Raw genomic sequence first — 27,093 nt, 5'->3', positions numbered from 1 at the left:
AAAGAGGTTCGTCTTCACTGTCCAGTTATTTCTCGCTAGGTAGAGTTTTGTTATTTGCGACCTGCTAAACTCTATTATGATCAATATATATTGTCTTCTGCTCTCGGGGTTCAGCAAGGGGACCCCCTTGGTCCCTTGATTTTTTCCTTGACTCTTCATCCTCTTGTGAAGACTATTGTTTCTCGCTGCACCCTTGATTTGCATGCTTGGTACCTTGATGATGGCACCATTATTGGGGATACTTTGGAAGTATCCAAGACCTTGAGTATAATAGAAGTTGAAGGACCTAACAGGGGGCTACATCTTAACTTTCGTAAAACTGTAGTCTTTTGGCCATCTATTGATCCCAGAAGCACTTTAGACGGTGTTTTCCCCCCAGATATTGGTAGGCCCTCTAATGGTGTTAAGATTTTGGGAGGACCCGTGAGTTTGGATCCGAGCTTCATTAGTGATATGATGTTGACCAGGGTGAATAAAACTGTTCAACTGATGGATGCAATCGAAAACCTCAAGGACCCTCAGAGTGAGATGCTATTACTTCTTAATTGCACTGGTGTGTCTCTTCTATATTTTGAAATGCGTACTACCAATCCAGCGGCATTGCAATCAGCCACTGATGTTTTTGACGATCATTTGCTTAAGTATTTGAGACTCTTAATTACTGGAGATGGTGCAGGGTTTGGTCCTCTACAGCAGCGATTAGCTACTTTGCCTATCAAAGATGGTGGACTTGGCATCTACACCATGGCGGATACCCGTACTTACTGTTTCCTTTCCTCTCAGAATCATACCGCTTCTGTACATAAGACAATTCTGGGTAGTTTATTCTCAACAAACAAAGGCTCTGCTTATCAGTTGGCTCTTCAGAACTTTATTCAGGTATGTGGATCACCTCCTTCTTACTGTGTCGATGATACTGCCCCCCCCCCTTCCATGCACTCCCTCGCAGTCACTTATTTTGATGCAATTAAGAAGCAAATCCCAGACCAATTTTCCATGTCTGTAAGAGATTCTGTTTTATGGCAGTGTAACCGTATCAAGCATGCTCAAGATTATCTACTTGATGTGACAATCAGTGGTCTTAACCAGTGCATTATGCCTATACAGTTTCGGGCTGTGATTTGTTATCGTCTCGGTATTCCTCTGTTTGTTGAGAATAGCTTATGCACTAGTTGCAACAAATCTATGGACATTTTTGGAGACCATGCGCTTCATTGTGCTAAAGATGTTGGAAGTAAATTTCGACATGATGTTGTCCGTGATATTACTGTTGATATTTGTTACAAAGCTAGTGTACGATCTCTCAAGGAGGTTTCTCTGGGTATTGTTTCAGATGAGGATGAAGACTTGATGCCTGCCGATATTCTTGTTCTCAACTGGGAAAACGGGCAAGATGTCTGTATGGATGTTATTGTTGTCTCTCCCTTTACTGGTGATGGTGTTCGTTCTTTTGTCCCAGGGAAATCCATTTCTAAGGAAGTTTCAAGGAAGCGTGCTAAATATCTGGACAAGTGCACTTCACTCGGTTATGGTATGGGGGTCTTGGCCTTCTCTACTTTGGGTGAGCTCGGCGAAGATACTTTATGTTTTTTTAAGCGTCTGAAGAATTGTATTGTTAACAATGACGCTAGTAGTGGTTATGGTAGTTTTTTTTCATAGAGTAGGCATTGCTACTCAGAGGGGGGTTGGTGCCCAACTTGTTGCTAGGTTGCCAACCAATAGCTCTGTGTGATTTATTTTTTTATAGATATATTTTAATCTATACTACTAATTGTTTTTTATTTTCTTAGAGAACATACATCTAAATACATTTTCCAAACATCCATCATACAATCATGTATGAATCCATCTTCACTAACATGACCATGAATCACTGGAAATATTATATCCACAGAGGAGGCGACATGTTCTGCAAATTCAGACAAAGACTCGAAACCTTGGGCAAGGCTGCAAAGCAACACAAGCAGTAACAATTAAGTCAAAAATTAGTGTTCAAACGTTTGATAATATAAACACGATTTTATATCTTCTTAACGGTTAACCTTTCAAGTTTAAAGTCAAAATCTGCCGGAGTATTTGAGTACATCTGCACCAAAGTAGCACACAAGGAAAAAAAAAAATCAACAAATCAAAGTAGAAAACAAGAGTCTTAAATTCAATAAATTGCTCCAAATTAGTTCTTGGAGTTGCTAAATTGAACATTTATTCTTAAATCTTCAGAAATGCCCATACACTTGAAATTCTTTAGTAGCTTATATGATGATTACCTGAGCAGTCGATATCGCATACGCATTAATATTAATAATAATTGACATGCAAATCATCTCCCTATCATCATCACACAATTCAATCATGTTTAACATAAATATTCAACAAAAATTTAAAGCAACACTAAACAAATATGAGTTACTTACTACCTGTATATGATCAAGCAGTGATCTAGCAGAATTAAGTGAAATCCCAATATAGCTAAGATTAATTTCACTTTCAGTTCTTCAATTTCAACCCCGTCGTGTCGCAACAGCATCTCCGTCATCTTTTCTGAACAAAACCCATAAATTACACAACCATGATCTTCGTTCTTCTCTTAATTTGAAAACATCCCCGACAATCACCATGGTAACAGCATCGAACCCATCTCTCTGATTTCTACATCGCCGATTTGAGTTCCTCAACCCTTCTCTCTGCTAACAGAGAACCACATCTTCTTCTCCGTAACATCAAGACTCATAAAAAACCCTCAATTCTCAGACCCTTGATTTAATTCTTCAATTAATTTCGGATTTCGCTACAAAACCCTAACTCTTCCCTTCAAACAGCAGCGATCATTTCCATTCTTCCTGTTGTTAATCGATGGCAGCATTCACATCTTCTACTTTGAATCCTTCTCAATTTCTATCTTCAATCATTTCTATCTCCAATCATCTTTCATTAATCTTCAGTGTCTCGATCTCCTCTCTCGGTTTCATGGTTAAAAGAAGAAAGAAGAGGGAAAAAAAAAAGAAAACGAAAAAAATGAGGTGACTTTACCTTGGATTTTACTAAACTGCCCCTCAACAATTACTACATTACCAACCTCTGTGTCCTTTTTATGCACACGAAATTTACGTGATTACCCATCGTGTTTTGTTGTAATTACGCCAATCTTAGTGAGAAATAGAAGTATAAAGGGGCTCTTTAGTCCTTTCATTGTTGATCGAAAATGGTTTGGGACACCAAAATCCAATCTTTTTGTCTCAATTGATCACTTACAATTTACAAAAAAGTGACCATATAAAGGTCTTCCCTCGCTTCGCTCGGTCGGCCCAATAATATTTTTTAGGGAAAATTAAGCGCAGACCCAAAAAAAATAATATTCTCATTGTCAAGCCCACAATTAATTTTTAGTTCCGTGACACCCATAATTATATAAAATTATTAAAAATGTCTGCATGACGGATTATGCATCAGGGGTATAATTGGCAACGCAACTTGGATATAACATATCTAAAAATCCGCGCCTTGAAATTTTACAAATTTTATATCGTTGGAAATCTTTTTAAGAGAGCTACGCAACGAGTACAAACAAGAATACCAAAATTTTGTTTTTCACGAAAAAATCGGAAGTGATCATCATTTTAGGCAAAATTTTCGAAAACTTGATACATAACCATTATGCAGCCACCAAAAAAGATGCATAACACTTTTTGCAGACGCATAACGAATTATGCAACCATTTTCTCCACTGCATAACAAAGTTATGCATCTATAACAAGTTATTTAACCATTGTTTTGGTTGATTTTATTGCGTACATAAAAAAAATTGATGCATAATGCAGTACGCATCCATATTTACGGATGCATATCAGGTTATGCGTCTATTTTCTCGATGCATAAAAGATTGTGCAACAATTTTCTCGATGCATAATGCATTATGCAGTCATATTTTCGGATGCATAACAGGTTATGCATCCATTTTCACGACTGCATAACATGTTATGTAGATATTATTGTAGGTGCATGACAAGTTATGCAACCATATTTTTTGTTGGTTTCAATACTAAGAAAAAAGCATCTGCATAACGTGTTATGCAACCATTTTCTGGACTGCATAACAAGTTATGCAAAAAAAAAAGCTGCAAAACGTGTTATGCAACCAATTTCGAGAATGCATAACAAGTTATGCAACAAATTTTGTAGATGAATAACCTGTTATGCATCACTATTCACACCTCCATTTTCTTCTAAATACACGTCACACGCACACCAAACCCATCTATACTTCCATCTCCTTTTCCATATTTTATTTCTTCAACTAGTTTCGATACATAGCAACACACTCTTTCATGCACTAGATGATTGGTGTCACCTTCCCATGCCACTTAATTGTTTGTCATCCAAAAGTTTGACCATGTACTTATATACTCGGGATGAAGCTTTCATTGTCATACCTGCCAATTATACAGATCTTCTAATTGGCTGCATGTAATTAAAAACGTTCCCCTCCAAAGAGTCAGACGACTTTAGGCTGTCCCCCGGTATACTTAATAATGCCAATAAAGATTCAGAAGTTTTGTACGATGAGTCATGTTCAATCAGACAGTACATGAACACAGACGACTTTAGGCTGTCATGTTCAACCTTCTCTTTTCCTATACACAGAGGATGAGAGAAAAGAAAAAAGAAATGGAACTTTTGATGTTAAAAGCTTTAAATGTATACACTGCTGGTGTTGCTGCTTCTGGTATAGCTACTCCTACTCATACTTGACTCTCTGGATACTGTTTTGGCCCTTTCTGTCTGTGTTCTCTGATGAGAAAGGGAAAAAAAGTATGTAATTTTTGTTTGTTTTTGAGAAATCACATATGAGAGATCCCAAAGAAAAAACGAAATTGAATGAGACTGATCAATGAATCCTCTTTCGTCCTTACAATGAGCAGCAGCAGCACAAGAAGAAGAAACAACACTGCTGTGAAATCATCAATTTATGTCGTAAAAAATGATTGTCTCTCTCTTACTCTTTGTCTGATGGGTGAAACCCTTCAATAAAAATGGAGAATAGTGGAATTAAAATCTTTGATAACTTCATTAAAGATAAATCATTCAAATCAATCTTTCGTAGAAAATCATATATCGGTGTTGATTCTACTCTTCCTTCTCCAAAATCCATCCCAGTTCTCTCTCCAATTGCTAATTCTGTTGTCTCTCGTTGCTCCAGGTTAAACATCACTTCTTTTGTCTCACTTTCATCACCATCTTCAACTTCTAATTCCAGATAACCATCATCAATTTCTTCTTCTATTTCAGAAACAATCTTAAACCCTAACTCACCAGTCACCTACAACAACAATAGAAACGATCTCTAATCTCTATTCTACTCTCAGATTCAAAAAATCATCAAAAACCTATAATCAAAAATTGTTTCTCCCTGATTATTACTTCGATTCCTAATTTTCTCCTCCATGATTCATAATAACATCATCTCCTTCATTGTATATACAACTTCATCAACAAAATATATTTACCCAATTCTTAAACTCATCTCATAAATCATCAGCAGATAAAGAACATGGAAAGAGAAGAAGAAAGAAGAATAATTTTTCATGAAGAAAACGCAATTTTTTTTTAAATGGGTTTGCTAATAATTTTTCACGAAGATATGGGTGCGCCCATGAACTTTTGGGACGGTGGGTTTGACAGTGGAGAAAATTTAAAAAATGGGTGTGATTGTAGTTTTCACTATTTTTTATTTCATCCACACGTTCCTGGACCTTGAAGAAAAAATTTTGGTCCAAAATATTTTATTTTGGACCTCCAATTAAGCTGGGCTTAATGAAAGGACCAACCATTAAACCAGCCCACTAGATTCAGACCTATTGGTAATTAGGGAAATTAGGGGGAGACCCAAAAAAAAAATATTCTCATTCTCAGGCCCACAATTAATTTTGGGTACTGTGACACCCATAATTATTTCCGTGACACCCATAATTATATGAAATTATTAAAAACTTCTGCATGACGGATTATGCATCTGCATGACTGAGTTATGCATCAGGGGTATAATTGGAAACTCAACTTGGACATAACATATCTAAAAATCCGCACCTTAGAAATTTACAAATTTTATATGGTTGGAAATCTTTTAAAGAGAGCTACGCAACGAGTACAAACAACAATATCAAATTTTTGTTTTTCATGAAAAAATCGGAGGTGATCATCGTTTTAGGCAAAATTTTCGAAAACTTGATACATAACCATTATGCAGCCACCAAAAAGGATGCATAAAGCATTATGCAGACGCATAACGAATTATGCAACCATTTTCTCGACTGCATAACAAATTATGCATCTATCACAAGTCATGTACCCATTGTTTTCGCACCCTTCTTGAGTATAAAAAATTGATGCATAATGCAGTATATATCCATATTTACGGATGCATATCATGTTATGCATCTATTTTCTCGATGCATAAAAGATTGTGCGACAATTTTCTCGATGCATAATGCATTATGCAGTCATATTTTCGGATGCATAACAGGTTATGCATCCATTTTCACGACTGCATAACATGTTATGTAGATATTATTGTAGGTGCATGACAAGTTATGCAACCTTATTTTTTGTTGGTTTCAATACTAACAAAAATGTTGTTGCATAACACGTTATGCAATCATTTTTCGGACTGCATAACACGTTATGCAACAAATTTTGTAGATGCATAACAGGTTATGCAACTGTTTTTAGAGTTGCATAACAGATTATTCAACCAGTATGGACAACAACAACACCAATACATCTGTAGCTTTCCAACCAACAACACCTATCCCTTTATTTCATCATCTTTACTTATACTACCATCAATACTTCTTTTTCTTCTGGTAATGTTGTGAATTGTATACGTTAAGTTGAAGATCATCGTAATGGAGGAATATTTACTAAGAACAACAACTAATTGGTTTGATGGGTCAACAGAAGATGATGCCGAGTTAGTAAGAGAGCTTTACTGCCATATACAAACCCATGATATATCTGTGCCATAAACCTCCTTATCCTTGTTCATCTCAGGCTTCTAAACCACGCCCTGAGTCCTCAAACACAACCGCAAATCATCCCAGCAGTACACGGCTTAGAATGACATCATATCTGCCTCCTATTGTTATATCTCCTTCACTGACTCTCTGTAAATATTCATCAGCATCCCTGGAAAACAGCTGCAAAGAACCATAGCAATAATACATATCTTAAGACTGAACTTCAGCTCAACATACAACCAAAATAAGTCCCAGACTTGGTCATTCCAGCCTCATTCCTTGCTTGCCTGAACTGCCCTTTATTCAACAGCTCTACTTCCGACGTAGCAGCAACACCAGCTCCTTCGCCTGAGAAAAACTTGACCAAACCCTTACAAACTTGAGCCACACTGCTGTCAACACTAATCCAATTCGAATCCCTGTAAACAGTTCATCATTCAGTTGTATAGAAGCAACATTTTACTGCTGAAATATCAGCTCAAATCGAACCCAGTTCAGCTCCAAACTCGGCTGCAAAACCACCAAAGCACAGGAACATCTCCTTTTTATTGTTGCAATCGAAGTGCTCTCAAAAACCCATTGCTTCTGCTCATGAACAAATCTCAATTCCACTGACATCTTCACCAAACAGCAGCCACCATTTCGATACCCAAATTGACCTGCAAATTGAACTACAACCACCAGAACACAGCTTCTACTCAGGTCCAACTATTGGAGATATTGAGACAGCACTATCGGTTACAAGTCATCACCAGCAGCAACACAATGATGAATCCAGTGACATGAGCATCTCAGTTTATTCTCTTCCTCAACTGCTCAAACACTAAACCCAGTTTCATATTTCTTCATTTAAAACCCCCAATTCACAACAGCAGCAGATTATCTTCTAACCCTTGAAATTCATCTGAACCACCATTTTTCTATTAATCATTTGTTTCTCAAATCGCCGCTTTGAGCTAAAATTCACCACCATTTCCATCTGAATCTCAGAAGCAGATTCAGAATCCGAGCTTCAATTTCTGAGCAACTCTTGTCTTTTTCTCGATCTTTAGCAACATCAATTTCAAACCCTAGATGCAGCAACAGAGAAGAGATTAATCACAAACATTAACAGCATCACCATCTTCCAGTTCTAACTTGATTTCTTCATCGAAGGCAACGACAACCCCGGCTGTATAATCTGCTGGTAATTTGATCGAAGCACTAAAGAACCCATGAAGATAAAGGTCTTGTGAGACAAATCCTGAACCTGCACCAGAGATTTTAACGATTACTTCACAGTTGGAGGAACAGGAAAAAGAACTGAAGAAGAAGTGTAATTCGACCATTAAAACAGATGAAAACATAATTTTTGAAATTGTGGGTTTGAGAATAATTTTCTTCCAGAAAATGGGTGCGCACCTGTGTTTTTCTGAGCGTGGGTTTCATAGAAGAAAAGTCTGGGAGAATGGGTCTCCCTGTAGTTTTCACTTGGTAATTTCTGGAGACGGTAGAAGTACTGTCTCATAAACCAGGAACACGCTTTAAGGTAGTAAGGAATGAAAACTTCAAAACAACAAATATTTCCTTCGGAAAAATAATAAAAATAATATCAACACTATATTCCATTTTTTTTCTATTATTTGATTGAAACAATGAAACAGAACCAATTCTTGGTTCCGTTTGTACTTACAACTTACAAGCGGGAAAATGAATCATGGGAACATGAGCAAATACAATTGAATATGGAGCCACAATTATTGGCTCTGTTGAGTTTACGTGTATGGGTTCTAAGAGAGGAATCTCCCCTTCAGAATTTACAGCCAAAGGCTCCCCATTTAGAAACATTATTTGGCTGTGTAAATCCCTGTCTTTAGCTGTTAAGTGGTACTCTTCTCTTGTATTTTCAGATATTTTTGAGCTTCGGACAATCTTCGCATGCCTTGATCCTGAAGAGCGGTGGTGAAATTTCAATTTCAAATGATGTTTTGTTTTAGTCATCATATGAACTTCTGCCGTAGAGTTACCACTGAGATTTATCAATAGCAATGTAATTCCTTTCTGTGAAAATTGGTACAAAAAAAAAAGATCAAAATGGATAGAATCCCAATTTCACAAGAGAGCAGAGTTTATAAAATGGACTAGTTCTCTTCTCTATCCAAGGAAAAAAAAATCATACTCAAATTTACTTAAGTTGATCCAACTCACAGATTGTTTAGCACAATGTGCATATGCTCGAATTTTGTTTGTTCCTGTGAAGTTAGTCTGTAAGACATTTCTTCCCATTAATCTATGCCATAGAAGAGCACTGCACAACATCAAAAACCAAAATAAGCTAATTAGGTAGTACTTTGTAACTTAGCTAGTTCAGTTTTATCTATCACCTGAATGATAATAGTCTCCATTTCAACAATTACCTGTAGTAATCAGGATTTGGTACGAACGTAGAAGTATTAAGAAGGCCATAGTTTCCGCCGACCAAAGTTTGTCTACAATAAGTTTTAGTATCATAAACTGCTGACATGCCAAGCTGATCCAAGTACCTGCATATTTTCCGATATTTATAATAAGGCTTGAATTAGAAACATAATAAATCTTAACCAAGTTAAGCAAAAAACCTCACCAGAAGCTAAACACAAATGCATTTGTGACTAGATTATGGCCACTGTTATAAGCTCCTCCTGCTTCACCAACCCAAGCAGTAGCTGAAGTTGCAGAATTCTTCAGGATGTTCTTCAAGCTCTTAAATGTATCGGTTGCACCATCAAGATATTTTGGATCGAGAATCTTGTCGACTAAGTGGTCATCGACACCTACTTTCCAAAGCAAGAAGCATTACAAACTGAACCCAGCAGATTTGATGATACTTAGTATCATTCTTGAATTGTACTTAATTATACACGACTTCAGATTTACCTGGACCGAGATTGTATATGTGGTGTGTCACTGCATTTAGAGAATTTGGTGTTTTATCAACAAGTTCTTTGTACCACTTCGCGTCAAAGAATCCACCTGGTGCAATCACCAGTGGTTTATCTTTGGAACCACTGTAAATATCCTGCACGATAGTATTTAGGGAAATCACATCAGAGGCATACTGTGCTGCAGTAACCCTTGCTCCAATTCCATTTCCACTCAGTTCATTACCTAAACATTAAATATAATATAATGAAGATACGATCACCTTAAATTTCTACTCAATCTTAAGGGTGTAGATTTGCATCCATTCTAAAATGAATGAGGAAAACATGTAAGATTGCATTTGTGTTCCTGTAAACACTAACTTTGCACACATGTTATAAATTTTCCATGAGTATCAAATTTTTATACTACTGTTAGTTATAATGAATTTTGTTGTTTCTTCATCAATTTTACTTACGGCTTGAAGGATGGATTCAACGGAGGCATCAAGGTTTCGAAACTCAATTCAACCAACTGTATCAGTTGGTCTAAAGACTAAAACTGAGAATTTTCAATACAACATATCGAATTAATGGAAGGTGCTGCTAACTATGGGTATGAAAATAGTGGTTTGAGGGATCACTTGCTACTAGAATCGATATTTCCTACAGTTGCAGAATCATTTTTGGGAATTTTGAGCTTGCATCATGTCAAAAATGTGTAGGTGTGTGTGCGCCCGAGTGAGAGAGAGGGAGAGAGAGTTCATACCAAGTTCCCAGCCATAGATGGCGTATTTCTTGTTGACTGTGTAACGAATAAGAGCAGCAGCATTTTTGAAATCCCAAGGCCTTACTGCAGAATGATCGCGAGTCATATTCCTTCCATTGAGTGCGTTCAACCCAAACACAATCGACGCCCTGAATAGATATAAGAAATGAACAGTTAACTCATCGACACAATGAACAATTCAACCTTGAAAATTAAAATGAAAAAGCAAAATAAAGAAGAAAGAAACATAAAATACCCAGCCTTTTGGAAGAAATTGTTTAGCTCATCCCATCTAGGCATGGGTAAGCACCCATCAGTATATCCAAATAGTAAAGAATCATCAGAGGTGTTTTTAACAAACTGGTTACAGGGCGGTCGAGGGTCTCCGACATCATACAAGACCTTATCTTGTAAAGTACCTCCCAGTCTAAGCTTCAATGGTGAAAAGGCTGCAAAATTTTGAAGTCTATATCTCAGTTTATCTTGTTAGTGGTGAAAGGCTGCGAAAATGTGTGAATTTTAACTGCCGGAAAAAGTTCTTACCTTTGACAGCATTTAACAAAATTGGGTTGTCAAGGTCCTGCAAAAAGCACAGATTGAAGAAAAGTTAATTGAATTACAGAGAAAAGGGGTTCATTTTTCAAACAGTTAATGCAATGACAAGAGGGAAATGTGAAAACCCGTTTCAGAAATTGATCATTTAATCATACTTTGCGTTTTGAAAACCAAATTTTGAAATTCAAACTTAAAAAACTCAGAATGAAGCAAAGTAAGTGGAGAGAGATATTAAAGCAAACACTCAAACCCGCGACAAAATGATGTTCTTCTAAAAATCAGACAAAGCCCATACTTTATGCCAAAGAAACTTAGAAAGAAACATATTTAAAGAAGAAAAATCAGAAAACAGAATGAAGTAGTAAAATTACCAGATTAAGAAGAGAGGCGAGACCCCAACTACAAGTTCCGTAATCACATTTCTCAGGAGGCCACCAATCCAAAGTAGCACATATGAAATCATCATCAGTACTTCCGATGGCAACTCTTCCATCAATAAAAACATTTCCTTTAACAGTTTCTTCAGCTTTTCCATTAAAATTTAAGAAAAGAACCCAAAGAAATAACCTAAGAAATGCATACAAAGTGCCCATCTTGAGATTTAACCAAAACTCGAAGAAATCTCAAGAAATGTTCTTGTTTTGTTTAAGTTTATGAAGGTCTAAGAAGAAGCCATGAAAAAAAAGAAGTAGTAGCAATGGATGCGTTAAATACAGAGATACCCATTGGAGAAAAGTACACTTTAAATAATTAAATCACAAGGACAAAGATAGAGAAGAAGGTGGGTTTTTTTAACTTTAAACCAAAGTCAGTATGGTTAGATAGAAAGCAACTTATTTACTTGCTTCATTCAACATGAGGTATAAATTTCTTTCTTTCTTTTTTTGAAATCCACTCTTTTTTCTTATTTAATGATTTACTACTATAAATATTGGGAATTCAAAATATCGGATAACTTTTTCTAATATGATAACTTACACCTAACTAATTTATTTTCTTTCCTTTTTTTACCATCAAAAATCTATTTACAGCTATTTCCCTACAGTACTTCTAAATACTGTTGTGTTCTTCGGGAAAAAAAGAAAACTCACATGAATACTGAAGAATTAATCATTTGTAATAACAACCATATGGATGGTACATGTAAAGTTTTCAAAATTTGGTTATCTTGAAGCAACAATGGTCTACATTCTCATTGCGAAACTCATCAGCGTACCGGTTAAAGATGAAAGTAAATTATTTTCCACTTTCGTTATCCGTTTACTAATGTGCATTTTGCGACATATCTAGTATACTCTATAGTATTTAAACCCACCTACAGTGAAGAGTGACTCTTGTATACGGGTGACTATATGCGTGCACTACTTGGAAAATGTAGGAATCTTCAAGATAGCTGGAGTATGAGAGAGAAAGTTTATTCTTAATTAGAATTTTATAACTTTTCAAGGCATATCTTTGAGATCAAAGTGTCCGAAAGCATGGGTGCCTTTTATCGTCAAAGCAGCAGGTTATTCTAATCCCTCACTTTGCATTTAGAGATACTTTAACTATGCTTACTAGTGTCATGCCCGTGCTTTGCACGGGCTCAGATGGTTTGTCCCAATTTTCATTGGATTACGTTTTTTAAAAGGTCAAATTATTATTTACAATATGAGCACAGATTCAACATCAATGAGTCGTATTATTGTTTAGAACTGCTTACTCAAGTGTCGAGGTACAGTTTCCGGTACCTACCAAATTTTGAAAGTGGTACTTTAGACAGTTGTCAATAAAAGAAGTGAAGTGAAATGGTTCTCATGACACTTATCAGCCAAAGAAATAAGTGAAATGGTCCACATAACACTTGTCATCAAAAGAAATTAAAAGAAAAGTGGTCCCAAAAAATTAAAGTAACATTTGATTTTTCCAATTAAGAAATTGATCTATTTTTTTGAAACATTTATTTATAAAAACTGACATATTAAAAAACAACGTACGGAATAACTATCATCTGAAAACTTACGGAATAGTTGAACTCAAAAAAGAAATCAACAGTTCCATTTCGTTATCCCCGTACAGGGTTATTACTCTCGTCACCTTCCATTTCATCTTCATTATCCGTACTTTCTTCTTCGTCTTTAATTACTATCTCGACTGACTAAAAGTGGAATTTCATAATAAGTGGCCTCACATTTTTCTTCTCCACTACGCTGACCAATGATATTTTATCAGCAGTCTCCTCACCTTGGTCTTCAGCTTCATTATATGCCCGGCAATTGGTAGCATTTCGTCATTACTTTCTCCATCTTCTCCCAAGTCACCGTTAGTTTTTTTTCTGCATCAGTAGAAGTAATAACATAACTAATTCACAAAAAAATATTTTAAGAAAATTGTTTCTACATCAGTAAAAGTAATAGCATAACTGTTCAACTGTTCAATAAAAGTAATAGCATGACAATTGAATTACATTGGTGGTGCAAGTAATAATTTAATCAAGTTGGATTGAGAATATGTGTCTATCCAAAAATTCCCTTAGAACAAAGGGATACATGGTCCTTAGGTACATTATCCTGTATTTGAGTTCCCTAGTGTATTTGTCATTATGTATAAATGCTAGTGTAGTTTTACAAACAATAAATGACAGCGTAGTTAATTAACTTACATCTTGATTCATATGATGAAGTTCAAGACCCCATAATCTTTACTTTCAGCTCAAGTGCTTTCAATGTTTTCTGGTTAGTCTTTCCCCAAACTAAGATCACTGAATGGGGTATAAACTATCACGACATTACACAAAAATTGATCCATGTTCATTTAACACTACCCACCACGATACAAATCTGGAAATATCACAACAGTTTGTCTTTACTGATGCAATCAACCCATAGTAGCTTACAACCAATCTCTCTAACAATCTAAATCTAAAAATGTCACCAAACTATGGAGAACAATTTACCAATCGAAGTTAAAGAATTTACCCTGATGGAAAGATCCGTAACTTGTTTGTACAAACACATTGTGTGTACGACGTCCCGACAGCCCGAGAAGACCCCACCAGCTATATTTGATACCACTGGACTCCACGACTAAAGCAAAATTGAACTTGCACCTGCAGACAAATCATCACAAAAAACAAAGATATGGTTGCCTAAGAAGTCATTAATTATCAGAACTATAAAAACACTATTTTAGCGATAGTTATTAGATGTTACATACCTGCAAGTAATTTGCAAGCAACCGTCCTTTTCCACTTATTAGATGTTACATCTTGGCTTCCTTTTCCCTCAGATAGTTTTGCCAACAACATGTCTTCTTTCCCTCCTCTCTTTAGGTCCTGATATAGTCGAAACAATCAACTTAATTTGCTTAATAATCAAAATATCTTAAAGCAAAAGCAGGTACCTCTCATAATCAAAAGTTCAATTATTAAGCAACATTCCTTCTCCTTTAGTTGCAGAGATTTAACATACACAAAGAAAATCCAACAATTAGCAATTAAATCCCAAACCTACAAAATTCCAAGAATATTAACAAAAAATCGAAAGCCAAATCAGAAAACACAAAATTGGATCATAAGTGGAAAGGCATTTATTGGAGCAGAAGTGATAATCCATTTTATAGGATCTTTTAATTTTTGCTGACTGGGGGAGAAAATGCTGTAATCCAGTTGCTGACTGAGGGAGAAACACTTTCCAAAATAACTAAATATATATATATTGTTGCGCCCGTGAGAAAAACTATAATAAAAACCATCGATTGGGTATACGGAACTTTTCACTACCTGTTAACAAATCAATTAAACAGGAAGCACGAAATATGACTGAATCGGAAAATACTATAAGAAAGAAAGAGATCAAAAATTAAGATGGGAAAAAAAGAGATCGAAACAGAACATGGAGAGACTACAATAAACCAAATCAAGAAGATCACTGATCGACAGAAGTAGAAAACCCAAGAAGTTATTGGAACCGTACGAAAACCCTAATAATACCTTGATCGACAGATATCTGCTGCTGTTCATGTGGATTTTTTCTTCTGGTGGGTATGCTTATACATAAGTATCAATCATAACGTGCTAGGACTATAGACACAGCTGGTATATGATGGACATCTGAAGTACGTTTTCTTTCACCATTACTGGTAACCATGGGTGATTAAAGAGTGTTGGAACAAATGGAGTTTGTTGATTAGCAGATTAGGGTTTGTTGTAAAATGGGGGTAGTAGAGAGGGAATTACATTATAGCCGGACGTATAGGAAAGGAGAGAGAATTGGGTCGAAAACAACAAAGATTGGTGGTGTGAAAAAACTAAAGTTTCTTATTGGTCTAAATATTCTCGGTGGGGCAAGAAGCTCTAGAATTTGAGCTTGATATAGCTTTTAACCACATCATAGTATTTTCTCCTGAAACTATATATACTAGTGTTTTGCCCGTGCATTGCACGGTGATAAATTAACGGAGCACCATAATTCTTTTTCCAATGTTCGGTAAGCATTTTGAAGTTGGCAACTGCCACATAGTTTATAGTTTGGAACTATTAAATATTGGCATCAGTAATGCTACATGATTCACCACCTCTTTTAAGTACTCAAATAATGAAACAACTACTAATTAAGAAAAATATAGCAAAGTGTTTCAATTGAAAATAACTGAAATTCAACAATTCGTGACTACATGGATATTCAATACAGGGGATAGTCAACAATAACTGTATTTGTTGACTACATGGAAGTCAACAAATACAAGGGATTTTAACCCTAATAAGAGGAGGCTAGGCTAGCTAATACAGAGAAATTCCAATGTAATTCTTATATCAATAAAACATCACTCTCCAAGGGGATTCATCCGTGGATGTAGGCACAACTTGTCGAACCACGTTAAATCTTTGTCTTTCTCTTTCTCTTTAATTAGTTTATATCCCTAATTTCACATCATCATCATCAAATCATGGTGTTTGGTGCCCAAAAACAATTTTGGGTACAAATAATCGACTACTTGAATACTAAAACAGATTCAAAAGAAATTGTTCAAATGTGATCCAAAATAAGCATAATACAAAAAGACATCTTCTTTTATGTTCTTTTTGTCTACTGAAAGATATAACTTAAACCCGTCAACCGGAAAACATAAATTGTCATGTTATTTAAAATGAACTATAAATTACTATTTATCAAAGAATAGGAAAATCATGTATACCTTGGGATTTGAATGGATAATCAGTTTGAAATGTAATACCAAGAAAAATACAAAACACACCTCCTTCATATGGTGATCCTGCAAACAGTAACACAAAACACAAAAAATTGGATTTCAGAACTTCCTAATACCAAAACAAATCTGAGATGCAAATTATTGCATTATAAGCAATCATTCAACATCACTAATAATACCAACCAATCTGGTTAATAACTTACTAAATCGTGAAATTAATACCAATCTATGATGGGGTTAAAAACTTCTTTGCAAATTTGCAGATGTTCTCCTCAACCTAAAAGATTGAAAAACAAAAAAAAAACTGTCAGTTCGGGTTAAAAATCAAATTGATTTATACTTATGTTCTGAATTAGATTTAGGGGTTTTAGTTTCTTACAGTATGAGAAGAGATCTCTTGTAAGGGAAAATAGAATAGGAACACCTTACTGTAAAAACAAAAGAAAATCAGGAGAAATTAAATCGTTTATAATACTAAAAGTTCATTAAATTTATGAAACAAGAACAAGATTGATATTATCCTGGTGATTTCAAGAGAAAAACAATAGATTTAGGATTATAAAGTTTCCTTTTGATTTCTGTTGAGACATGGGTTTTGATTTTGAGATACGGGTTAGGATAAAGCCTTGTTTTCTAACAATGAGTTTCAATTTGTGAGGTAGAAACAATCCAGATTTATATTCTAGGGTTCTTGTGGTTTCCGTTGATTATGTATATGTAAACTAAATCAAGGGAGAAGGTGTTGTTATGAAGATGGAAGCAGTGGATGGTGGTTGCGTGATCTGTGGTGGTGAAGGAAGTGGTGTGCTGGTGATGGAAGTGAGCGGAGAAGAAGAAAAATAGATGCAGTCTCTCTCTTGCGTAGAAGAGAAATGAAGAGATAAGGAAAATGGAGAGAGTGGTCGCCTCGAAAATTGGACCATAAAAATGTGAAGTTCACCGGTCCCAGAGTGGGTTTTTGACTGAAGAATAAAATATTAAGAAAAAAAAATTAATTCTACGACCAACTTAGGCACTCGCCAGATATTTTTTATATCTCAGACCGTCTTGACCGGTCCGCGGTCAATAGACCGTCAGTGAGAGTCGCGACTGTGGGTTGAAAATACCCCATTTTCCATTAGTGTTTTACCAATTAGTGGCATATCAAGGTTTGTTGTATAAACAGATTTCTTACCTCGTCTGAATTTGGAATTTCTGGATTTTTTATGAAAGCCTTGTTGATCATGTAGTGCCAGATTCATCCTCTGCATGTTCTCCTGAAGTTTGGCAATTCATGATTTGCATTTCCACAAAACGAACAAATCAATAAAGATTTTTTGTTCTGTTGAATTGGCTTATGTTTATCACAATATTCTTCGTACATTGTTCCAGTATTAGTCGGAACAGGAGCGTTTTTGTGTTTACATTTTTTCTTTTAAACCCCAAACCATTTGTGTTTCCAAAGGACTTCTGACCAAACAACATTGCTGAGATTTTGTCAGAACTTCCGGATAACCTTTGCAGGTCATTCTTGAGAGTATTAATCTCTTTTTTCTTTAGAGACACGGTTCTGGTGAATTCATCATTAAGACAATCTATCTCAAGATTTTTCACCTGGAGCGATGATTCAAATTTCTTCAACAAAACCTTTAGTTGAAGATTTCTTGGTGAATCTCTCTACTTTTATTCAAGAATTCACAAATCTCTGTATCAGACTCAAATTCTGATTCAGAAATTGAGTAGATGGAGGTTTCTGCTGCAAGAGCTGAGAGTTTATTGCACACACCAGACGCATCCAAGATGTTGACACCCAGGGAAGATTTTTTTAGTATTGAATCATCTGAAGCATTAGCTGGAGAAAGATGTTTATCACATCCTTTACTTATTTTTACAAAATCCTTGATCTTTTCTGTTGTCAGTGATTTTCCAAAATCAACGTGATTGGAACAACATTCATCAGCCCAAGACAAGTTAGAAGATTCACTTGCGTTGGTCACAGCATTGAACGCAGATGTCCTGACTGTGTTTTGATTAAGATCAACAATTTTTAACTTTCCAATTAGAGTATTTCTGGAAAGCTCATCAAGGTTATTTCCTTCAATGATGGCATGCTTCTTAGAATCGTATCTAGATGACAATGATCTAAGAATTTTCATCACAATGTCCTTTTCAAGAATAGTCTTACCCAATGCAAAAGATGCATTAACAATTTCAGAGACTTTGTGATTAAACTCATCAAATGTTTCTTCATCTGCCATACGAAGGTTTTCCCAATCAGAATTTAGGTTTTGAAGCCTAGCTTCTTTTCCACTGGTATTCCCTTCAAATACGGTTTCTAAGATATGCCAGGCTTCTTTAGACGTTGTGCACGTAGTCACATGATGCTGAAGATCTGGGGCATGTCATGTATGATAGCATTTAAGCCGTCAGAATTTTGCTTTACAGCAAAGATTTCTTCTGGACTATATATATCTACCAATATCCTTAGGTATAGAAGGATCATAGCCGTTAACAACACGTACCCATGTTTGAAAATCACGAGCTTGAAGAAAAGCGCGCATAACGATTTTCCACCATAAGTATTTTAAGCCATCGAAGACTGGTGGTACGTTAATGGAGATAGAATTCCTGTCCATAGAGTCAGATCGCTACAAACACAGACTTATAAGGTTTTTAAACGTGTTTGCCTGCTCTGATACCAATTGAAAAAGCGGGGATCTAACGACCACACCCAATATTTAGGGGTTCACCTCGGAAAAGATAATTATAGATATTGAATATTGTATATATTAAAGGTGTACTTAAGTCCGCGGCACAGGTAGGAAAATTATGATTCACTTCCTGCCTTAATTTGTGGAACAAATTTTATACTTTTTTGCCTTAGTTTTGATTTGATTGGAGGGAAATTTCATGATGTTTCAGATGGAGGCTATTGACCCCTTTCCTTCTTTTGTGAATCCTGATAACTGTGCTTAGAAGTTAATTTTGGGTTTTCATATTTGTGCCAATTTGTATAGGATGAGAGGAAGGGTTCGAAAAATGATGGAGATGGGTCTGCAAAGAAAGATGGTGCAGCAGTTCAACACGGACATAAGTTCTTTGTGGATCACCATAAGCTTAGCAAGGCAGAGGCAGAGAAACCAGTCTCACCTCTTGATGATGATTTTCCTGAAATGGGTAAGGTTTATTGTTTATGCTGCAAGTAAGTTGAAATAATATAAATGGGATATGCTTATTATATACATGAGTTTATTCCTTCTTTGGTTGACATTGAGTACGGTTTTGTGTTTCTTAGCTTGATGATTGTTTTGATTTTGTTTTATTATCAGTTCGTTCGCGAACGTAATGGTGAGAGATGATCAGTTCAATTCTAACAAGCACAAGAACCAGTAAATTGAATTGAACCCAATGGTTTTGATTCTTAGAAAGTAAGCCAAAGAGGTTCTGCAACTTTCTGTATGGATTTTGTTTTGCCGGGTTGATGGAGCATGGTCTTTTACTGACATCACATCTTTCTTAATTCTATGTCTAATTTGTAGTGCTCTAAGAGGCATCTGTGATTAGAGATGTAAATACTAATCCAAATTCAGTTAGAAAAAAAAAACTAATAACAGCTAGAGAAATCACTCGACGTTCATGAGGTTCTTGCTTTGCCACCATCACTTACCTGTAGTCTTATCCATGCAGTGATGAATCACCAAAGCATATTCTTTGTGCCCACCCCCAAGTTGGAAACCACTTGGGCACAATTAGATAAGTAATGGTTTCACTTGACGTTCACGAGGCTTTTGTTTGTAAAAACATGTACGTACTAATGCCCTTTCCTTGATGTTTTGCCTGAGCAAAAAAAAGACTTTGTTTGTGCAGAGTAGGACATTCATATTGTCTCTTCATTTTTGATGTATGCAGGGTACACTTAATGTGTGCTAGAAATAGCCATAAAAGCTGTCACAAAGCTCAGTTCAAAAATTATGTTGAATTAAGAATGAACTCATGGTAGTAGCTAAACCTTGGATTGTCAATTTATTTAAGTTGAATTCGTACTTTTGGCCAATTCTCACATGTAAACTATTTTATTAAAATTTTAGGTAAATCTTATATTCCAAATTTTGTACGCTGATTAGCGTATCCCATTCCCTCTTCCTACAGATTAACTTTAAGAATTCCCCGTAGGCTCTTACCAGTGAACAAATATGTGGTTTGTGAAAATACATTTATAGAGGATATAACTTATGCTTGAAACTGAAGAGGTTGATTTTTACTTCTCATGGTTATCAGAAAATAGGTACCGTATTCTGCAGGAATACACCTTGCTTCTAATCAAATGTGAAGTGGGCTCTTGGTTGGCAAATTGGAGGATACCCAGGTCACCAGGTAACATTGGTGGTACGTTTTGTGTTTCGATATCTTTTAACCAGGGGTATTTCTTAGTCAGTAACATTTGTTATTTCTCACTCAGGGTTCTTAATACCGTTTTGGTAGAGACATTTCAGATGCTCACCACAAAGCTTGCTTATATGCTGGGATTAACATTAGTGGCACTAACATTTGTTTACACAGTTGCTTCTCAGGAAATGAGCTTGGCATCAAAGTGTATATAGATTCTATCAGTACATACTGCAAGCGGTTTCCATGTTGTTGATGTCTTTCCGACCCAGATCCTCCATCTTTGTTGTTGTCTGAACGCATGACGTCCCCATTTTCTCCATAACCACCTCGATCACCATCTTCGCTGAAATAACCAAAAAAAAAGGAGAAAAAAAACTTAGTCATTCCAATTCGGTTAGTAACTTATCGAAACAACATGAGCAAAGAACTCTTAGATTTTTCTTGTCCCGATGTGTTTTTAATTTGTAATTTTCACCTGAATAATCATATTCATGAGAAAGATGCATTGTGAACCCCTGGTGCCACAGCACTATGGCAGAATCATAAAAATCGTACTATCTAGATGTATTAGAATTTTTAATTTGTTATCAAAAATCAAGCGTGCATATTTTTAGTCCTTCGACTTGATCGCAAGAAAGGATAATGTGCCAAATTAAAAAAAAAAAAAAAAACAGATTGTTACTTTCAAGTTGTGGATGTGGCATGCAATTTGCAACAACATAATCAAGTATCGTAACCACGTGGCTAGGTGGTGAACAGTTAACATGAATGTGATTATTTAGCTGACATATAAGGCCTACCCCTATAATAAAAATAAAAATAATAATAATAATAATATTATGTTGCTTGACTCCCTGCCAAACCTGTGCAACTCCCTCAGCTCATCAGCAGCCAAATTTGGACCAGAAGTGTGACTATGTGGAAAAATTGCATCCGTTTCATAGTTATTATTTTCACTAACACCGCCATCACTATGAGTGATTAATGGTTCAAGATGGACACCGGCTTTTGCGTTGTACTGACCTCCTTGCTTGCATGGTCTGCATGTATCGCCACTAAAGACGACAACTTGAAGATATATGTAAGCAAAATCCCGGTCATAGTCATTTTTTTTCGTGTAAGCAGGACTATACTTTCTCAGAAGTACCATCCATCCTCTATGAGAAAGGAAACATTAAGTGCTCAAAGAGTCTTACTTACCAGTAATTCATCGATCTGCTTCTCTCTAGTGTGAAATCTACTTGCTATTATGACGGGTCTTTCCTCGAAGCGGTAACAGGAAGCCCTATACAGTTTGAGTTACTAAAGGGTGAAACCAAAGTTAATAGTAAAATCAAAATTGGTTTTGAATTTACCAACGAATGACAACAATTAGGGGGAATTTTCTGCTCTCAAGGGACGTTCGACATCATAGATAGTAAATCTATATTCAAGTTTGGGAAGGCTAGTACTTAGCTGAATCAGTAGAATCTGAATTCAAGTAAGTGTCTTGGCTGAAATATTGTTATAACAACGAAGTTAGTCCAGAAAAGACACAAATAAAGAAACACACAATAAATCAGCCCAAAATATTTTTAGAATGGCTTCTCCATACCTTGAAGAAATTCTGCTGTCACCATTCCAGACACCAAACAGATGGTTCCATATTAAATCGATGGAGGTTGCCACTGCTACAGAGTTGCCAATCCAGATTGTGTGAGCTAAGCACCTCATAACTTGCACAACTACCTGAAGAAGCACATGAGTTTGTGTTCAGTCACATTACCAAACCTTTCAAGTGTTGGAGCCTTTTTCAAGAAAATTTATTCCTATGATATTGAAAATTAAATGGGGTGCTTTCTATGATATTGAGAAAACAATACTATATATTATCAATCAATAACCAAATAATGTACATTTCAATAGGTGTGGTTAGTGGGTAATGGATTTAGCGATGAAGATCAGATGAAGGCTACAGCAGGGACGTTCTTTATACCATTTTCGTGAATTCCTCCATGGATTTGGAATTTAAAAGATATGCATAAAGATTGTGTCTACTTTAGTACACCGGCAATGACAGTTCCTTCCAAAATCGAAAATATACATTCTTGCGAGGGAATTATAAAGCTTTTTTAGTTAACTCGAAATTTATCACTAATTTTGATATTGCCAACTTAACACAACAATATGGATTTTGTATGTAACAGGACTGGCTGCCAAGAAGGGTAATGAGCACATTGCGAATAGATGGAATAGTTCACGCATTGGAAAATTGGGAATCGCACTGGACGACATCGAGAGAGAATGGGTTGCAAGTTTGTGACATGGATTCCACCGCAACTACCTTTTTTTCTCTATATTTCTGTTAATTGAAGTTTTAAGAAATTTTCCTAGATTGGTTTGTGGTGGGTAGTTTTCTCTGTAGAGTGTAGTTAATCAGTGCAATGTTCTAAAACTATTTGCGTTTCTATGGACTACATGCAACAATTATTCCAAGAATGGGCATAACATTGTTTGAGCTGTATGTGTCTATAAAACAATGAATTCTAGACCAAAAATTGAGATTATTGAGTTTGACTTTTTTTACCTTGACATTGTAAACTTTGTGATTGATTCTCAGAAGCCTGTTAAATGCCCGTCAATGTTTTTAGTATCCTCGGCAATCTTTGCTTTGGTACAATTGGTTTCTGCAACACAAAAATCATCCAAATCAATCAAATAAAACAGTGTTAATCGCCAAATCAAGAATGAAAAAAAAAAAAAGCGAGAGAGAGAGAGAGAGTCGACAGAGGCTTATGAACAGAAGTGTCAGAAGAAAATGGTGGTGACACCTGGTAGTGGCGAAGGAGGTAAAACCCTACTTTATATTTTCACAGCCTCGATCTACCTGCATGTCCTAATCTCAATCGTATACCTAAACTAAAAATTCGTGAATTGTAAACAGATCAAAACTTGTTTTTAGGATATGGAATGGAAGAACGAAGAAAAGATTATTAGGGTTTTAGCCTTTTATTTAGGATATGGAATGGTAGAACGAATAAGATGATTTGGGCGAAGGTACTCACCACCCACCCAGGCATGAGTGTTAAAAAAGTATTAAAAAACATTTGAAATCCTTGATTCTTATTGGTTGGGGGCCAGGAACTCTAGAATTCAAACTTTTGGCCTAACTTTTAATATGAAAATAGTATTTCGGTCTCAAATTATATATACAATAATAATAATTGCATTAGTTTAAATGATCGATTGTTTGATTATTTTCAATTTCTATGGTTTTGTTCCGCTCACAAAACAATCTTGTGATTGGTAAACCCTGGTATTTCCTGTAATAATCATGAACATATATTTAATTTATAAGGTCTATTTCTATGTACCATGTCAAAATATTCTATTTGGCATACCAAGTGGCATGGCAAATGAGTTGTACTACTATGGTAAAACAATTAAGCGATTGAATTCCTAACAAGCGATATTGTCAATAGCGCCAGCGATAAAGACTATCGCTGGATATAATACTAATATCGCCCGCTCTAATAACTAATGCCTACGGCTAATTCTTTCTCGCCTATAAATAGGTATCGAACTAAACTTTTGCACCAATTTTTTTGCACATTTTTTCTCCTTTCTATTTCTTAATCCAAATTATTTCAAAAAAAATCAAATGGCAGAATTTCAAACCAACTTGATTTGGCAACACAACTTGATTTTCTGGTGTAGTGGTTGAAGGTGTTGTTAAGAAATATGTGATAGTTATAAAAAATTAGGTAAAAAGCAAGAAAAAGTGCGATAAGATATGTGATGGTTGAAGGTTCAAGTTTTGGATATTAACCAATTCAAACCTGCAACTAAGAAAAGGCAGAGAAGAGTTCAAGGCAAAGCAAATTTGAAGCCAAAAAAGAAGATAAACAAAGGAAACTGCGTTCATGAGCACATTGATTGGAAGTTATATGAAATAAAGAAGATAAACAAGATGAAGAACATTGTTCCAGATTTTTATTTTTTAAGCCTATATTTTAAATTATTATTGTCTAGTTGTATGTCTTGTAAAATGACTATTAATTATTAATTCGAAGTTTAATGATTTTAAAAATTCGACTCTTTTAACTAATTAAACTTATATTCCATTCTTAATCCAGTCTAACATTTTAATTAGGGTTACATTTTAATTTTAACTAATAAAGTAAGATAAATATTAAAAATTAATACTTAGGCGTAATTTGACAAATAAGAAATTAGAACATGAACACTGGATTATATTTGGGCAACACTTTTAAAATCTCAAAGCAACTTCCATATTGGAAGTCTTTTCCATTGAGGCGGCGCCACTCCACCCGATACCTTTGTTCAATGTCCATCATGGTTTCACCATCCCTCATGTTTCGACCCGCTTGCATTACTAAAGAAACATACTTAACAATTTCCTTGTGGATTACAGTGAAGCGGTGACGCGATCGCATCTCGAGTGTTGAGGTTCATTGTTTGTTCTTGAAATTTCCCAAATATCCTTTGCCAAAATGTTTGGGTTTGGAATGCATTTGCAATGAAAAAAACTCAGTTAAAAAAACATAATTCCTACAGATACAATCATCTTCAACAGTAGTAAATTTTGTTAATTGCCTTCTTATTCGACTTTGCACATTGGCTCGATTAGCAACTCTTTGATTTTCGGCAGCATGTTGGTTTCCTATGAACTCGGCCATGTTCATATTTTCAACCGTGCTTATTGAAGAATTGAAAGAGTGATGAAAAGTGGTAGACTGTGAGATTGAGAAATTCTAAAGAGATTTAGAAATTCTGGTTTGAGTTGAAATGAAATTGAACTTGAGTATTTATAGGAGGGAAAATTCTTGACTGTTGGATGGAAACCATCTGAGCGATGATCTAACCAGCGAGCGATAACATGACTATTGCTGGCGCTATAATGACCAGCGAGTGTTATTAAGACCATATAGCGATGGACAATCTACCGCTCGCTGGAAACTCCATCGTGTATACCTATATGGTATATTTGACACATTGCCATATAATTTTGCCACTTTGACATACCCATAGTGGGCGCAAAAATGGCAAATTCTGGTGTTTGACATGTGCATAAGAATAGGCCTAATGAAATTATTATCAAGATGTCTGCCTTCGTTGAAAATAGTAAGAAATACAAAATAGTTCCCAATACAGGATCATTTGATTTTTCCTCCTTAGAGCCACTCCAATGTGACTTAGCAAAATAACCAATTTAATGGTCCAGTGGATGGGCAAACTCATTTTCTCACAGTGGGTAAAGAGTTTATCATTAATAGTTGAGACGATCGTCCAAGATTGGGTCGGTCATCCCAGGTTGAGTCGATGCTCGGTTCAATTTGAGTGGAGTAACGATTGAACTACAATCGATCGTCCTTGGGATAGTCAACGATAGTTATATCTTCAACTGTTATCCAACAACTATATCTCCGTTATACTTATATAAATCTCCTTTCATCCACCAATTAACACATACAATTTCTATCTATTTTTTGTTTTCACAAATATTCATTCAGTTTCTTCAATATATTACTTGTTTTCAGTCGTTTCAATCGAGATTTGTTTTCAATTGTGGATCATAATTTGGAAAATGAGGAAATGCACTCACATGCGCTAAAAATTTTCCAACAACAATATGTGTTTATGCGGAAGTTGAATCAAATAGATGAAAATTCAGACGATGAGAAAACGATGACGAACACCATGACACAATTATACACGGGAAAAATACCACGAGCTCCAGAACCAAGAGAAGTATTAACAAGAAGATCTATATGGAGATTTCGAGAGGAATGACATCAACAAATAATGAGTGATTATTTAAACAACTTGTTAGAGCATAGCTCGGTCAACCTCGCATGCGTTGCTATCTCAAGCATGTTTGTCAATGTTAGTGATCAAAACTATAAGTCTTGATTTCTATCCTACATAGCTAAGTCTCGGACTAGGATAGAAAAGTGTAGTTGAGCTCAAGGATTTCATGGTGATTCATCAAACAACGACGAAGATCTATACAAGTAACCGTGGAATTTCATCAACAAAAAGGTATGTGGAGACTTGAACTTATCTATCACTCAAAAGTCTGTCTCTTCTATCTCCTACTTCTTATGAGACAAAAGTCGTATGCTATATAGACTAGATCATAGACATTTGATATTTCGAGCTGAGCATTCATTGCTTATCTTTTATCTCGAAATCGTGTGTTGGTAAAGAGTTTCGCTTTGATCAAGTTTATCTTCACCTAGTGACGAAAGTCATGAAAAGTTTCAATCACTTTGAGAATTGCTCTGACGTGAATCGGTCTGTGAATAACGGCTACATA

The 27,093-nt window shown here is 35.6% G+C and overlaps 2 protein-coding genes and 1 long non-coding RNA gene across 11 annotated transcripts; all 3 read right to left on the bottom strand.

The window, feature by feature from the left end:
* Window positions 1-8,595: 8,595 nt before the first annotated feature.
* LOC113319478 (heparanase-like protein 3) lies at window positions 8,596-11,911 on the bottom strand. Its single transcript, XM_026567729.1, has 9 exons — window positions 11,588-11,911; window positions 11,205-11,241; window positions 10,918-11,110; window positions 10,662-10,810; window positions 9,909-10,139; window positions 9,616-9,805; window positions 9,410-9,535; window positions 9,201-9,300; window positions 8,596-9,053 (listed from the first exon to the last, which is right to left on the bottom strand). The coding sequence occupies exons 1-9, from the start codon at window positions 11,807-11,809 to the stop codon at window positions 8,682-8,684; spliced, it is 1,620 nt and encodes a 539-aa protein (XP_026423514.1). The 5' UTR covers window positions 11,810-11,911; the 3' UTR covers window positions 8,596-8,681.
* A 1,200-nt stretch (window positions 11,912-13,111) lies between these two features.
* Window positions 13,112-15,534, bottom strand: LOC113317695. Of its 5 annotated transcripts, none has more exons than XR_003343862.1 (5): window positions 15,187-15,533; window positions 14,598-14,703; window positions 14,412-14,529; window positions 14,174-14,304; window positions 13,112-13,530 (listed from the first exon to the last, which is right to left on the bottom strand). It is a non-coding gene; the product is annotated as an uncharacterized LOC113317695 (long non-coding RNA). The 5 variants fall into 5 exon arrangements; XR_003343861.1 differs by having other exon boundaries at window positions 14,598-14,640; window positions 15,187-15,530; XR_003343858.1 differs by having other exon boundaries at window positions 14,412-14,703; window positions 15,187-15,534.
* A 5,274-nt stretch (window positions 15,535-20,808) lies between these two features.
* Window positions 20,809-23,765, bottom strand: LOC113317498. 5 transcript variants are annotated; one of them, XM_026565623.1, is made up of 7 exons: window positions 23,585-23,765; window positions 23,341-23,440; window positions 22,369-22,502; window positions 22,130-22,267; window positions 21,975-22,059; window positions 21,638-21,829; window positions 20,809-21,117 (listed from the first exon to the last, which is right to left on the bottom strand). In XM_026565623.1, exons 5-7 carry the CDS (start codon window positions 21,983-21,985, stop codon window positions 20,883-20,885), a joined length of 438 nt encoding a protein of 145 aa, XP_026421408.1. In that variant the 5' UTR covers window positions 21,986-22,059; window positions 22,130-22,267; window positions 22,369-22,502; window positions 23,341-23,440; window positions 23,585-23,765; the 3' UTR covers window positions 20,809-20,882. The 5 variants fall into 5 exon arrangements, 4 of the variants coding, with proteins under 4 accessions (XP_026421408.1, XP_026421407.1, XP_026421404.1 ...); XM_026565622.1 differs by having other exon boundaries at window positions 21,975-22,267; XR_003343585.1 differs by having other exon boundaries at window positions 20,809-21,842; window positions 21,975-22,267.
* Window positions 23,766-27,093: the final 3,328 nt, after the last annotated feature.

This window comes from Papaver somniferum, chromosome 10, assembly GCF_003573695.1.
Source record: "Papaver somniferum cultivar HN1 chromosome 10, ASM357369v1, whole genome shotgun sequence".
NCBI lineage: Eukaryota > Viridiplantae > Streptophyta > Magnoliopsida > Ranunculales > Papaveraceae > Papaver > Papaver somniferum.
This window is presented reverse-complemented; position numbering and strand designations above follow the sequence as displayed.